The 14,252-nt window shown below is 41.7% G+C and overlaps 1 protein-coding gene across 1 annotated transcript in view; it reads right to left on the bottom strand.

Moving 5' to 3' along the window:
- Positions 1-14,252, bottom strand: part of TTC4 (tetratricopeptide repeat domain 4) — a 31,383-nt gene that overhangs the window by 2,401 nt on the left and 14,730 nt on the right. Inside the window, exons 6-9 of the mRNA XM_030324439.2 lie at positions 12,525-12,611; positions 10,283-10,500; positions 9,347-9,428; positions 1,214-1,296 (exon numbers count right to left, since the gene is read on the bottom strand). Coding sequence (XP_030180299.1) covers positions 1,214-1,296; positions 9,347-9,428; positions 10,283-10,500; positions 12,525-12,611 — 470 coding nt within the window. The remainder of the gene's footprint in view (positions 1-1,213; positions 1,297-9,346; positions 9,429-10,282; positions 10,501-12,524; positions 12,612-14,252) is intronic.

Raw genomic sequence — 14,252 nt, 5'->3', positions numbered from 1 at the left:
AGTGTGAAGCCCATTTAAAGAAATTTGTGGTAGTAATTTGCTAATAATGGAAAAAAGGAATAGCTCAAAAATCGTCTACGGACTGGAAGAGAGATTTAACACCAAAAAACAAAAATAAAAACAAAAACAGCACTTGCCAAGAGAAGTCATATCATTATCTGAAGAAATCTTCACCTGCCAAGCCAAAGCAGAAACATCAAGACCAGCTAGATCCCCACTACTGAGTTAGTCACCACATTACCAATTCTTACCCAGTTTGCCTCTGAAATCTCTCTACAATCCACCCCTTACCTCCTGCCTCACCATCAAATAGTACATATGATCTGTACGCTACTCTGTTTTACCTAAACATCCCCTGTGGCTCCATGCACCATGATCAGGATAAAGTATGCTCTGGAACAGAGCATTCAAGGCCTTCGTGCATGGCTCCAACCCAGCTTTCCAGCCTCTTTCTCAGCACACCCAACCACCCTCATGTCCAACACAGTGGGCTTCTTTAGCCTAAATCCAAGACATTTGCTTTGCTCAAAGCTTAGGGAAAAATAGTCCAAGAGTCAACTCTCAAATCTACCCAGGGGATTCTCTCATAGTCCAGAACACCCTAAAGCTGAACAAACAGAAGCCAAATCCAACTGGCTGCCACAGCTACTAAAAAAGACGCACTTACAACAAGACTGCCCTTTACAGTTTACAAAACTACTGTGACTCCTACTCTCTTGCTGGCTCTCAAGTACCTGAGACAAATGTAGGCAAGAATTATCAGCCCCAGTCTAAAGATGAGGAAACCTCCTCAGGGAGGAAGTATGTGCTTACAGCCCCACAGCTCGTAAATGATGGTGTCTTGACTTGAAGAACCAATGTTCTTTTCCATATAACAGTATCAGGGGACACGGGCACAATCAGGAAAAGAGCGCCAACCCTGCTGTTTTCAGGTACAAAAGCCAGGCAGCTTGTCCCTTCTCAGACCAGCACCATTCGCTTCTCCCAGTCCGAGGGTGTCCTGGCTGCGGTGTAATGAGCAGAGTCACACTGAAGCCTATTTGGCCAATGACCTGAACCAGTCTCCATGGCTGCCATCTCAGTTTTATGTCCAGGGCAGTAGGGAAAGCAGTACAAGGCAATTAGTCAGCAGTGCAATGAGAACCTGGCTGTATCCCTGGGATGGTGCCTAAGTTCCTTCCCTGGTCTACTCAGCCTCATGAAGGTGGCTCACCTGGGGTGCTGCAGCACGTGCAACAGGGTGCTCTTGAGAGGCACCCGGTAGAGTTCTGTCCCACCATCATCCTCAAAGTAGATCTGCAAGAAGAATAAAGGTGCAGGAATCAGACACAGAGGGCCTCAGCAGCACTAGACATGTTGAGGCCAAGTCTAGTGAAAAGCTAAAGAGAAGGCAACTGTTATTAGTTGAATGACTCTTCTGTAGAGTTGTGGAATGTAAAGCACTCAGTCTTTGCCCATAACACCAAGAAAGATATTATCGGATCCACTTTTTTCCAAAGACAGAACCAAGGATCAGGGGAGAAAAATGATTAACAACACTCAGCTAGTAAACAAAGAAACCAAGATTCAAGGCTAGGCCTGTGAGCCTTCGCTTCCCTAGCAATCAGTCCTAGACCTCTTAGATATGGGGGGGAAAAGGCACAGTAGCCCAAAGCAGGGGAACAGCCCGAGGAGGATGAGAAGGATGTCCACACGGGACGGCCCTGTGCAGGTGTCAAAGCCCACAGAGAGTGAGGAAGATGTCTGCATAGGAGGGCTGGCAGGGAGTGAGGGAGTGACGGGCTGGCTGGGAGCGAGCCCGGCCAGTGGAGGGCAAGCTTGCTGGGAGCCAGCCAGCCTAACCCAGGTGATAAGGGCTACCTTTTAGGACAGCTGTCCAAGATGAGGTGTCAGAGCCCATGTGGGATGAGAAGGGTGTCCTTGTTTGGGGACAGCTGAGATGGGGTGTCACAATCAGAACTAATATATCAAACTAATTTCCTGATATTGGTGGTTGGTTGGGATTATGAAGGAAAATATCCTTGTCTGTAGGGAAATGATGCTTAAGTATTTAGGGGCATTGGGGCATCAGTTGGCATCTTACTCTCAAATGGTTAGAAGACAAAATCTTTGTACCCTAAGCTGTGATTTAAAAAAATAATGAGCCAAGACGGCAGAAGAACATGGAAGTTGTTTTGCATCTTGCATCCATGAAATACAGCCAGATCAACACTAAACCATCCTGTACACCTAGAAAACTGATTTTAGGATTAACACAACAATCTGCACAACCTGAACCACAGAACTCAGCAGGTACATGGCACAGAAAGGTTAACTGGGGGAGAGAGAAGCCATGGAGGACAGGGAGCTATTTTTGCTTGTGGTAAGAGGATGGAGACAGAGGGAGAGTATGGGAAAAGCACCTCCCACTCCCCACCCCCAGAAAAAGCAGCTGGAGAGAAAGTGGAAACAGCCGCAGGGACTGAACTAAAAAGAGAAAAAAGGAGGGGGTTTAAATTCCACTAAGACTCTATATAAACAGGGGGAGCACAGAGTCTCAAACTCCGCAGCTTGATAGCTGACAGTGCTCTGGTGGGAAGGGCAAATCCCCAGAGGCAGAGTGAGGCCCAGGGGTCCTTGGGCCAGCAGACCCCGGAGAACAACCACATTTGCTGGTGCTGGAACAAAGTCGTTAAGGGTGAAGCCCGGATATGTATTGTGATTTTCCATAATCCCTGAAATGCTGCTGCTACATGATTGCGTGAACATTTTCTGGGGCGGGCTGGCACCCAGACGCAGTCTCTTGGCATTAGCAGCACCACAGTCCCATGAACATTCCTGGGGGCGGGCACCTGGCCCTTGCTCAGTGAAACCCTCTTGCAGAGGGGCAGAACAGGTCAAAGCCGCAGTCCCTCAGAAATAAGGGGTCAGGGAAAACAGCTGCATCTGAGATAAAACTCAGGAGGGAGGTGTTGCCTGGGGCTTGGTCATGGACAGTATAAAAGCAGGGAGTGGACAGTAGCCAATGACAAAGGTCAGGTGCACAACTGATGATTGGGGAGAACAGAGTTCCGATACTAGAGACAGGGTACCTGGGATATGCCTTTCACCCCTCCCACATATGCACATACCTACAAGCACCACAACAATCCACCCCAGTAAGCTAAACAGCGACATCTAATGGGGAACAGAACCATTACCCTAAGCCCCGCCCAACTGGGCCAACCTTACTCTTCAGGAACACTACAAGTGTCTCTGCCTGCTTAGTTTATGGACTATAAATTGCTTCATAGTTTGACTTCTAGGGGAAAATGATGTAATTTCAATAGTATTTCAGTCTGTTCACTGGTCCATCTATTCAATTTTCTTTTTTCCTCTTTTCGTTTCTTTTTCTTGAGTACAGAAAGAGAAAAAATTTAGTCTTTTCAATTTTTATTGAAAATATTTTAATTTTTTTCTACTATATTTTTTACATTTTTGTAAATTTTTCAAATTCTATTTTACTTATTTCATTTTTTTCTATTTCACTGTATTCATTTTTTTCTAATTTTCAAACGTTTTCCTTTTTTTTCTTTTCTTTTTCCCCTTTTTCCCCTTTTTTCTGTAATCTATCTTTCAACAACCAGACTGAAACACACCTAGGATCTAGCATCATTTATTTGAATTTGTGTGTGTGTGTTGTTTTTAATTTTTTAATTATAATTTTTTTGACCTTATTAATTCCTTTTCTGCCATCAAAATGACAAAAAGAAGGAATTCACCCCAAAAGAAAGAGGAGGAAGAAACGACAGCCAGGGACTTAACACAGATACAAGCAAGATGTCTGAACCAGAATTTAGAATCATGATAATAAGAATGCTAGGGGTCGAAAATAGATTAGAATCCCTTTCTGGGGTGATAAAAGAAATAAAAGCCAGTCAGGATGAAATAAAAAATGTTGTAACTGAGCTGCAATCTCAACTCGATGCCACGGTGGCAAGGATGGATGAGGCAGAGCAGTGAATTAGTGATACAGAGAACAAATTTATGGACAATGAAGCAGAAAAAAAGTAGGAGACTAAGGCAAAAGTGCATGATTTAAGAATTAGAGAAATCAGTGACTCATTAAAAAGGAACAACATCACAATCATAGGGCTCCCAGAAGAGGAAGAGAGAGAAATAGGGGTAGAAGGGTTATGTGAGCAAATCATAGCACTAAACTTCCTTAACATGGGGAAAGACACAGACATCAAAATCCAGGAAGCACAGAGGACTCCCATTAGATTCAACAAAAACCAACCATCAACTGGCATATCACAGTCAAATTCACAAAATACTCAGGCAAGAGAAGAATCATGAAAGCAGCAAGGAAAAAACAGTCCTTAACCTACAAGGGAAGACAGATCAGGTTTGCAACAGACCTATCCAGAGAAACTTGGCAGTCCAGAAAGGAGTGGCAGGATATATTCAAGGTGCTGAATCAGAAAAATATGCAGCCAAGAACTCTTTATCCACCGAGGCTGTCATTCCAAATAGAAGGAGAGATTAAAAGTTTCCCAAACAAAAATTAAATGAGTTTATGACCACTAAACCAGCCCTGCAAGAAATTTTAAGGGGAGCTCTCTGAGGGGAGAAAAGATGGGTGGGGGTGGGGGGGAGACCAAAAGCAACAAAGACTAGAAGGGACCAGAGAACATCACCAGAAACTCCGAACTCTACAAGAAACATAATGGCAATAAATTCATACCTTTCAGTACTCACTCTAAATGTCAATGGACCTGTCTCCCTTCTCCACCAGGAAAAAATAAAATAAAATAAAATAAAATAAAATAAATGTCAATGGACTAAATGCTCCAATCAAAAGACATAGGGTAAAAGAATGGATAAGAAAACAAGAACCATCTATATGCTGTTTACAAGAGACCCACTTTAGACCTAAAGGCACCTTCAGATTGAAAGTAAAGGGATGGAGAACCATCTATCATGCTAATGGTCGACAAAAGAAGTACCCATACATACATCAGACGATCTACACTTTAAAAAAAAGACTGTAACAAGAGATGAAGAAGGGCATTCTATCATAATTAAGGGTTCTTCCACCAAAAAGACCCAACAATTGTAAACATTTGTGCCAAATGTAGAAGCACCCAAATATATAAATCAATCACAAACATAAACGCACTGATAATAATACCACAATAGTGGGGGACTTCAACACCCCACCTACAGCAGTAGATCATCTAAACAGAAAATCAACAAGGAAACAATGTCATTGAATGACACACTGGACCAGATGGACTTAACAGATATATTCAGAATATTTTATCGTAAAGCAGTGGACTACACATTCTTCTCCAGTGCACATTGAATTCTCCAGAATGGATCACATTCTGGGACACAAATCAGCCCTCAACAAGTACAAAAAGACTGAGATCATACCGTGCACATTTTTAGACCACAACGCTGTGAAACTCGAAATCAACCACAAGAAAAAATTTGGAAAGATAACAAATACTTGGAGACTAAAGAACATCCTACTAAAGAATGAATGGGCTAACCAAGAAGTTAAAGAGGAAATTAAAAAGTACATGGAAACCAATGAAAATGAAAACACCACAGCCCAAAACCTCTGGGATGCAACAATGGCAGTCATATGAGGGAAGTGTATAGCAATCCAGGCCTTCCTAGAGAAGGAAGAAAGGTCTCAGATACACAACCTAACCTTACACCTTAAAGAGCTAGAAAAAGAACAGCAAATAAAACCCAAAGCCAGCAGAAGACAGGAAATAATAAAGATTAGAGCAGAAATTAATGCTATCGAAACCAAAAACAGAACTGATCAATGAAACCAGAAGCTGTTTCTTTGAGAGAATTAACAAAACTGATAAACCACTAGCCCGTCTGATCAAAGAGAAAAAGGCCCCAAATAAATAAAATCAAGAATGAAAGAGGAGAGATCATAACCAACACAGGAGAGATAAAAACAATAATAAGAGAATATTATGAGCAATTATATGCCAATAAAATGGGCAATCTGGAAGAAATGGACAAATTCCCAGAAACATATACACTACCAAAACTGAAACAGGAAGAAATAGAAAATCTGAACAGACCCATAACCAGTAAAGAAATTAAACTAGTAATCAAAAATCACCCAAAAAGCAAGTCCAGGGCCAGATGGCTTTTCAGGGGTATTCTACCAAACATTTAAGGAAGAGTTAACACCTGTTCTCTTGAAGCTGCTCCAAAAAATAGAAATGGAAGGAAAATTTCCAAACTCTTTCTATGAAGCCAACATTACCTTGATTCCAAAACCAGACAAAGACCCCACTAAAAAGGAGAACTATAAACCAATTTCCCTGATGAACATGGATGCAAAAATCGTCAACAAGATATTAGCCAATTGGATCCAACAATACATTAAAAAAATTATTCACCACGACCAAGTGGGATTTATACCTGGGATGTAGCGCTGCTTCAATATCCACAAAACAATCAATGTGACTCATCACATCAATAAAAGAAAGGACAAGAACCACATGATCCTCTCAATAGATGCAGAAAAAGCATTTGACAAAATACAGCATTCTTTCTTAATTAAAATCCCTCAAGAAAGCAGGGATAGAAGGATCATACCTCGAGATCATAAAAGCCATAATATGAGAGACCCAACACCAATATCATCCTCAGTGGGGAAAAACAGAGCTTTCCCCCTGAGATCAGGAACAAGACAGGGATATCCAATCTTGCCACTGTTATTCAACATAGTATCAGAAGTCTTAGCCTCAGCAATCAGACAACACAAAGAAATAAAAGGCATCCAAATTGGCCAGGAGGAGGTCAAATTTTCACTCTTCGCAGATGACATGACACTCTATATGGAAATCCCAAAAGATTCCACCAAAAAAACTGCTACAACTGATTCATGAATTCAACAAAGTTGCAGGCTATAAAATCAATGCATAGAAATGGGTTGCATTTCTATACACCAACAATGAAGCAACAGAAAGAGAAATCAAGGAATCAATCCCGTTTACAATTGCACCAAAACCCATAAAATACCTAGGAATAAATCTAACACCAAAGAGGTAAAAAATCTATACGCTGAAAACTATAGAAAGCTTATGAAAGAAATTGAAGAAGACATAAAAAAATGGAAAAATATTCCATGTTCCTGGATAGGAAGAACAAATATGTTAAAATGTCAATACCCAAAGCAATCTACATATTCAATGCAATACCTACCAAAATAATACCAGCATTCTTCACAGAGCTAGGACAAACAATCCTAAAATTTGTATGGAACCAGAAAATACCCCGAACAGCCAAAGCAATCTTGAAAAAGAAAACTAAAGCAGGAGGCATCACAATCCTGGACTTCAAGCTGTATTACAAAGCTGTAATCATCAAGATAGTACGGTACTGGCACAAAAACAGACACACAGATCAATGGAATAGAGAATCCAGAAATGGACCCACAAATGTATGGCCAACTAATCTTTGACCAAGCAGGAAAGAAAATCCAATGGAATAATGATAGTCTCTTCAGCAAGTGGTGCTGGGAGAACTGGACAGTGACATGCAGAAAAATGAATCTGGACCACTTTCTCACAACGTACACAAAAATAAACTCAAAATGGATCAAGGACCTAAATATAAGACAGGAAGCCATAAAAATACTCAAGGAGAAAGCAGGCAAAAACTTCTTTGACCTTGGCCACAGCAACTTCTTACTCAACACGTCTCCGGAGGCAAGGGAAACAAAAGCAAAAATGAACTATTGGCACCTCATCAAAATAAAAAGCTTCTGCACAGCGAAGCAAACAATCAGCAAAACTAAAAGGCAACCGACAGAATGGGAGAAGATATTTGCAAATGACATATCAGATAAAGGGTTAGTATCCAAAATCTATAAAGAACTTATCAAACTCAACACCCAAAAAACAAATAATCCAATGAAGAAATGGGCAAGAGACATGAATAGACACTTCTCCAAAGATGACATCCAGATGGCCAATCAACATATGAAAAAATGCTCCACATCACTCATCATCAGGGAAATACAAATCAAAACCACAATGAGATACTACCTCACACCTGTCAGAATGGCTAACATTAACAACTCAGGCAACAACAGATGTCGGAGAGGATGCAGAGAGAGAGGATCTCTTTTGCACTGCTGGTGGGAATGCAAACTGGTGCAGCTACTCTGGAAAACAATATGGAGGTTCCTCAAAAAAATTAAAAATAGAACTAGGCTACGACCCAGCAATCGCACTACAAGGTATTTATCCAAGGGCTACAGGTATGCTGTTTTGAAGGGACACATGCACCCCTTTACATGTGCACCCTTTATATTAGTTGGCCAATGTTTATAGCAGCACTATCAACAATAGCCAAAGTATGGAAAGAGCCCAAATGTCCATCGATGGATGAATGGATAAAGTGTGTGGTGTGTGTGTGTGTGTGTGTGTGTGTGTGTGTGTGTGTGTGTGTGTATGGAGTACCCTGGCAGTATTACTCGGCAATCAAAAAGAATGAAATCTTGCCATTTGCAACTATGTGGATGGAACTAGAGAGGATTATGCTAAGTGAAATTAGCGAGTCAGAGAAAGACAAATATCATATGACTTCACTCATATGAGGACTTTAAGAGACAAAACAGATGAACATAAGGGAAGGGAAACAAAAATAATATAAAAACAGGGAGGGGGACAAAACAGAAGAGACTCATAAATATGGAGAACTGAGGGTTGTTGGAGGGGTTGTCGGAGGGGGGATGGGCTAAATGGGTAAGGGGCATTAAGGAATCTACTCCAGAAATCATTGTTGCACTATATGCTAGCTAACTTGGATGTAAATTAAAAAAATAAAAAATACACATATACACATATACACACTCAAAAAATAATAAAAAAATAAAACAATAATAATAAAAAGGTCTCAACAATGGAGTATTATTCAGCCTTAAAAAGGAAAGAAATTCTGACACAGGGTACAATATGGATGAACCCTGAAGACATTATGCTAATGAAATAAGCCAGACACAAAAAGACAAATAGTGTATGGTTCTACTTCTAGAAGGTTCCTAGAGTAGTCACATTCATAGAAAGAGAAAGTAGAATGGTGGTTGCCAGGGGCTGGAGGAGAAAATAGTTACTGTTTAACAGGTCCAGTGTTTCAGTTTGGGATGATGAAATGAAGACGGATGGTGGGGATGGTTGCACAACCATGTAAATTAAATGTACTTCATGCTACGAAAGTATGCATTGGTTCAAATAACGAATTTTATGTTCTGTATAATTTGACACAATTTTTTCTAAAGGCAGTAAAAACCTACCCCACCCTCCCAAAATCCCATATAGGAACAAGGTAAAACATGTCTTACCTCTAAATTATTAGGGCAGTATTTTTGCTCTAAGTCCCAAGAGGGTGTTTCACCAAACATCACCATCAGATGATCAATAAACCTAAGGATATAACATGTACTTTCTGGGTATCAGTAACTCATGATCTATTTTCCTACATCACAGGCCCTGGACACCCATACACAGAGGTATCAAAAATGTATAAAACATGAAATGCAGGCCCAAGCCATTCTGATCCAAAGCCATCTGGCTTAAGCCAAAATGTGTATGTGTATCACTCGTCCTTTTTTTTTTCCCCCAAGTTTATTCATTCATTTTTGAGAAAAAACGAGTACGTGAAGGAGAGAAAGAGAAAGTGGGAGAGAGAGAATCCCAAGCAGACTCCATGCTGTCAGCACGGAGCCTGACTTGGGGCTTGAACCCACGAACCAACCGTAAGATTATGATCTGAACCGAAATCAAGAGTTGGCCACTTAACCAACTAAGCCACCCAGGCAGCCCTCACTTATCCTATTATATGACAGTAATTTTCTTTAAACTAACTCAGGCTTAACAACATACCTTACATTTAGCTGCATTCTAAGCATTAACCCTATGAAATCACATGTTAAAACTTCCAGTTATATTTTTCCTAATACACACTTCAGTTACCATGCATATACTATCTACAATGACTTCCTATCTCACCAGAGATATGTATTAGGGCTTGGCAAACTCTTCTGTGGTGCTCTGCTTGTTAGCCCAGTCCAGACAACAGTGCGACCTGTGTCTGTCACTACAAAGCTAGTTATAGTTAGTGAAGGGAGAAATGAGCTCCAGGATAGAGGGATTATGACAAACCAGACTGTTAACCCTCTAAACTATACTCGGACCTCCTCAACCAAAAATTTCCTCTGCCGAGACAGCAGGAAAAGAGCACGCAAGCAAGAACAAAGGGCTCTTGGGCAAGTAAATACCTGGAGTCCTCGTGAAAAGCAGCGATGAAGTCCGACTGGGTGTGCTCTGGGTACAGAAAGAGCACGGGCCAGCTTAACCTGCCCTGCTTATCTACACTCAGCCTGGCTCCATAGCGGTTCTCCGAGCTGAGCCGATCCAGGGAAAGCTCACCTAGATCTTCTGAGTCTGAATCTTCATCCTCACTGGCAGCTTCAGAGACTAGCTTGATGTTCCTAGCCTGGATTAAAAACATAAAAACACACACACAAACCTTATCGTGTGGAAGGATCCAAGACCATTTCAATAACAGGGAAACCATCAAACTGTGAGCTTACTGAGGGCCAGCTCTACACAGGATTCATCTTCATTACCCCTGAGGCTTGGCACAGCAGGGAGAACTCACCTTGACCAGGTGCTGGACCACATGCTGGACCCTGTGTCACAGAGACAAGCTAGATAGATATGGTTCCTGCCCTCAAGACCCTGCTCATGGTCTAGTGGGCACAGAGCTATGGAAATAAGTACAATATAAGGTAAGAAGTGGAGTTGCAGAAATGCAGACCATCAATAATTAATTTAGCCTGGGGGCTGGAGATGACTGGGGTATGCTGGGTCCTGAGCAATGACTATGAAAGGCAGAGAAGTTGGGCAGGGGCTGCGGGAAGGATAGGTCATTCCACCCCAAGGAACAGCATATGTAAAGGCACAGAAAAGATCAAGAGCGGGCATATACAAAAATGGTAAGTGTGTTGGTTTAGCTAGGACATAGAATACTAAAAATAATGCACACTGACTTAATCTTGGCTGTCTCGTGGAAATAAAGATAAATCAAAGGTCTGAACAGAAGAGTTGCCTCTTTATGTATGTGTGTGGAGGCTAGCACACACAGGGAAAGTTACATGCGATCCAAGTTACTTTTAGTATCTCCTACATCAGGGGTTGGCAAACTTTTCCTTAAAGGATCAGACAGAAATATTTTAGGCTTTCTGAGCCAAATGGTCTCTGTTGAAATTAACTATTCAACTCTGCCACTGTAGTGTGAAAACAGCCATATGTGACACATAAACAAATAGGCAGGGATGTGATCCACTGGCTGCAGTCTGCTGACCCCAGTTTTAAACCATTGGTAAAATATGGTTCTGTGTATACAACTGTTAGAGCAATTCTTATGAACACTGAAGCTTAAGATGCAGGGTCAGACTAAAGGAGAGAGTCGAAATCAGGTCTGTATACAAATGTCTGGGCATTGCAATATTCTACATTATATTTTAGAATATGACCACATCCCTCACTATGGATGATTAGCTGGAGAATCTAGAGTATTACATTCTGTTAACAGGTATTAGCAGATTGCTTGTTGTGGGGGAGGGACTAGTGGAGTGCATCTTAGTATGAGGGTCTCAAAGTCAGTAAGTAACTTTTTTTTTTTTAACATTTATTTATTTTTGAGAGACAGAGAGAGACAGAGCATGAGTAGGGGAGGGGCAGAGAGAGAGGGAGACACAGAATTCGAAGCAGGCTCCAGGCTCTGAGCTGTCAGCACAGAGCCCGACGTGGGGCTCGAACTCACGAACCACGAGATCATGACCTGAGCCAAAGTTGGACGCTCAACAGACTGAGCCACCCAGGCGCCCCAAGTAAGTAACTTTAATGGTGCATAATTTAACTCAACAAAAAATGAAACCAAGGGCCTACTCCACAATCTCATGGCGGGTATCCTCTCCCTTGTGAAGACCAAGCAAGCCAAACCTCTACGGGTGCCTTGCTAGGTATCCAGGTGAAAACACGGTTTGGCTCAGACTACATCCATTTAAAATGCAGGGAAGAAAGGACAGGGTCAAATCTTTTTGTTATAAAGGAGCAGCTTCCTAAAAATTCAGACTCTCTCAGGATGCAATGGCTCAGAGCAAGGACCTGGCTCTGATACACATCAGCTGTGCAAGGTTTCTTCACCTCTGAGACAAGATCATCTAGCAAAGCAGCAGATGGAAGATCTATCTCAAAAGGCTACTGTGAAGATTAAATACTGCTTAACCCATAGCAACTATTCAGTGTAGGTTACCTGAGATCAACACACGTACACAAGCAGGAGAGCTGACTGACCTCGGGTGATGGGACTCCAGAGCCCCTTCACCACACTGCTTCACCAAAGCAGAAAGAAAATGAACAAATTCAGGTAAAGCATCCCAAGAAAGGTTCCCAATAAGCTTGAGGATCAGTGGATTTAGCAAGACCATACGGGCCTGACGTTTGAGCACTCACCTTGACGGCCTGGAGTAAAGCCTTATTATGATTCTGCTCCTTCTTTTCTTTCATCTTTGCTTTTCTTATATCCCTCTGTTCAGTTCTCTAAAAATGAAATTGAGATCCATCATCTTAGGGAACTTGCTTCCTCTTCTGTTACCCCAGCCTGCTTCTTAATTATGATCTTTGGTATGCATCCAACCCAGGCTCCTGTGTCAAGCAATACCAGCGGCCTGATTCAGTTCAATAAACATTTCACAAGCACACATCTGGGGTGCCTGGCTGGCTCAGTTAAGCATCTGACTCCTGGATTTCAGCTCAGGTCATATCTCACAGTTCATGAGTTCGAGCGCCACACTGGGCTCTGTACTGATAGTGTGGAGCCTGCTTAGGATTCTCTCTCTCCCTCTCTAAATTAATTAATTAGCTAATTAATTAAACAAACTTTAAAAGCACATGTCTGGGTGCTTAGAATTCTTTAAAAATGTGAAAACATCCTTAGTTCACAGAATGTATAAGAACAGGCCAAAGGCTGGATTTGGCTAGTTTGCTGACCTCTGACCTAAAATATAGTACCAACCATACCTCAGCCTCCCCACAAAAGCCCCACAAAGGCTAACAATGGCTGGTAACTCTTGTCCATTCCTTCTCCAATCCAGTCTGCCAACAGAGCTGCAAAACTCCTTTCTGCTGTTAGGAAGTTTGGATACACTATCCAGAGTACCCCACCCCACTGATACCACTAAAAACTATGTCCAATTCAGTGCCTTTACAGTTGAGCTACACCCAATCACAGTGTCTGGTCCACATCAGAGAATGATTAAGGATGATGTAGACTCTGTCCCCTGTTGTTTTTACTCTGATTTACAGGAATACAATGGAGTGTTGTGGCACATGTACATGTACAAGTATTTATTTTAATATTTGTTTCAAATTCTTTGGGTATATGCCTAGTAATACAAATGCTGGTTCATATGTTAATTTTGTGGTTAATTTTCTGAGGAACTGCCAAGCGGTTTTCCATAAAGGCTGTCATTTTACATTCTCACCAGCAACACACAAAGGTTTCAGTTTCTCCTCATACTTCTCAACATTTATTTTCCTTAAAAAAAAAATCATGGGGCGCCTGGGTGGCTCAGTCGGTTGAGCGTCCGACTTCAGCTCAGGTCACGATCTCATGGTCCGTGAGTTCGAGCCCTGCGTCGGGCTCTGTGCTGACGGCTCAGAGCCTGGAGCCTGCTTCGGATTCTGTGTCTCCCTCTCTCTCTGCCCCTCCCCGTTCATGCTCTGTCTCTCTCTCTCTGTCTCAAAAATAAATAAAAAAGTTAAAAAAAAAAAATTAAAAAAAAAATCATAACCAGGGGTACCTGGGTGGCTCAGTCAGTTAAGTGTCTGACTTCAGCTCGGGTCATGATCTTGTAGTTCATGAGTTTGAGTCTCACACTGGGCTCCACACTGACAGTGTGGAGCCTGCTTGGGATTCTCTCCCTCTCTCCCTCTTCCCTTCTCCCATTTGTGCTCTCTCTCAAAATTGATTAACTAATTAAAAAATGATAACCATCCCAGTGTGAAATAGAATCTCATTGTGGTTTTGATTTACATTTGCCTAATGATTAACAATGTTAAACATCTTTCATATGCTTTTTGGCCATTACGTACCCTCTTTGGAGAAATGTCTGTTCAGATCCTTTGCCCATTTAAAAAGTTGGATTGTCTTTTAATTGTTGAGATGTTAAGAGTTCCTTA

This window comes from Lynx canadensis, chromosome C1 (assembly GCF_007474595.2).
Source record: "Lynx canadensis isolate LIC74 chromosome C1, mLynCan4.pri.v2, whole genome shotgun sequence".
NCBI classification, from domain to species: domain Eukaryota; kingdom Metazoa; phylum Chordata; class Mammalia; order Carnivora; family Felidae; genus Lynx; species Lynx canadensis.
Note: the sequence above shows the minus strand (reverse complement) of the source record. Positions and strands in the feature narration are given on the sequence as shown.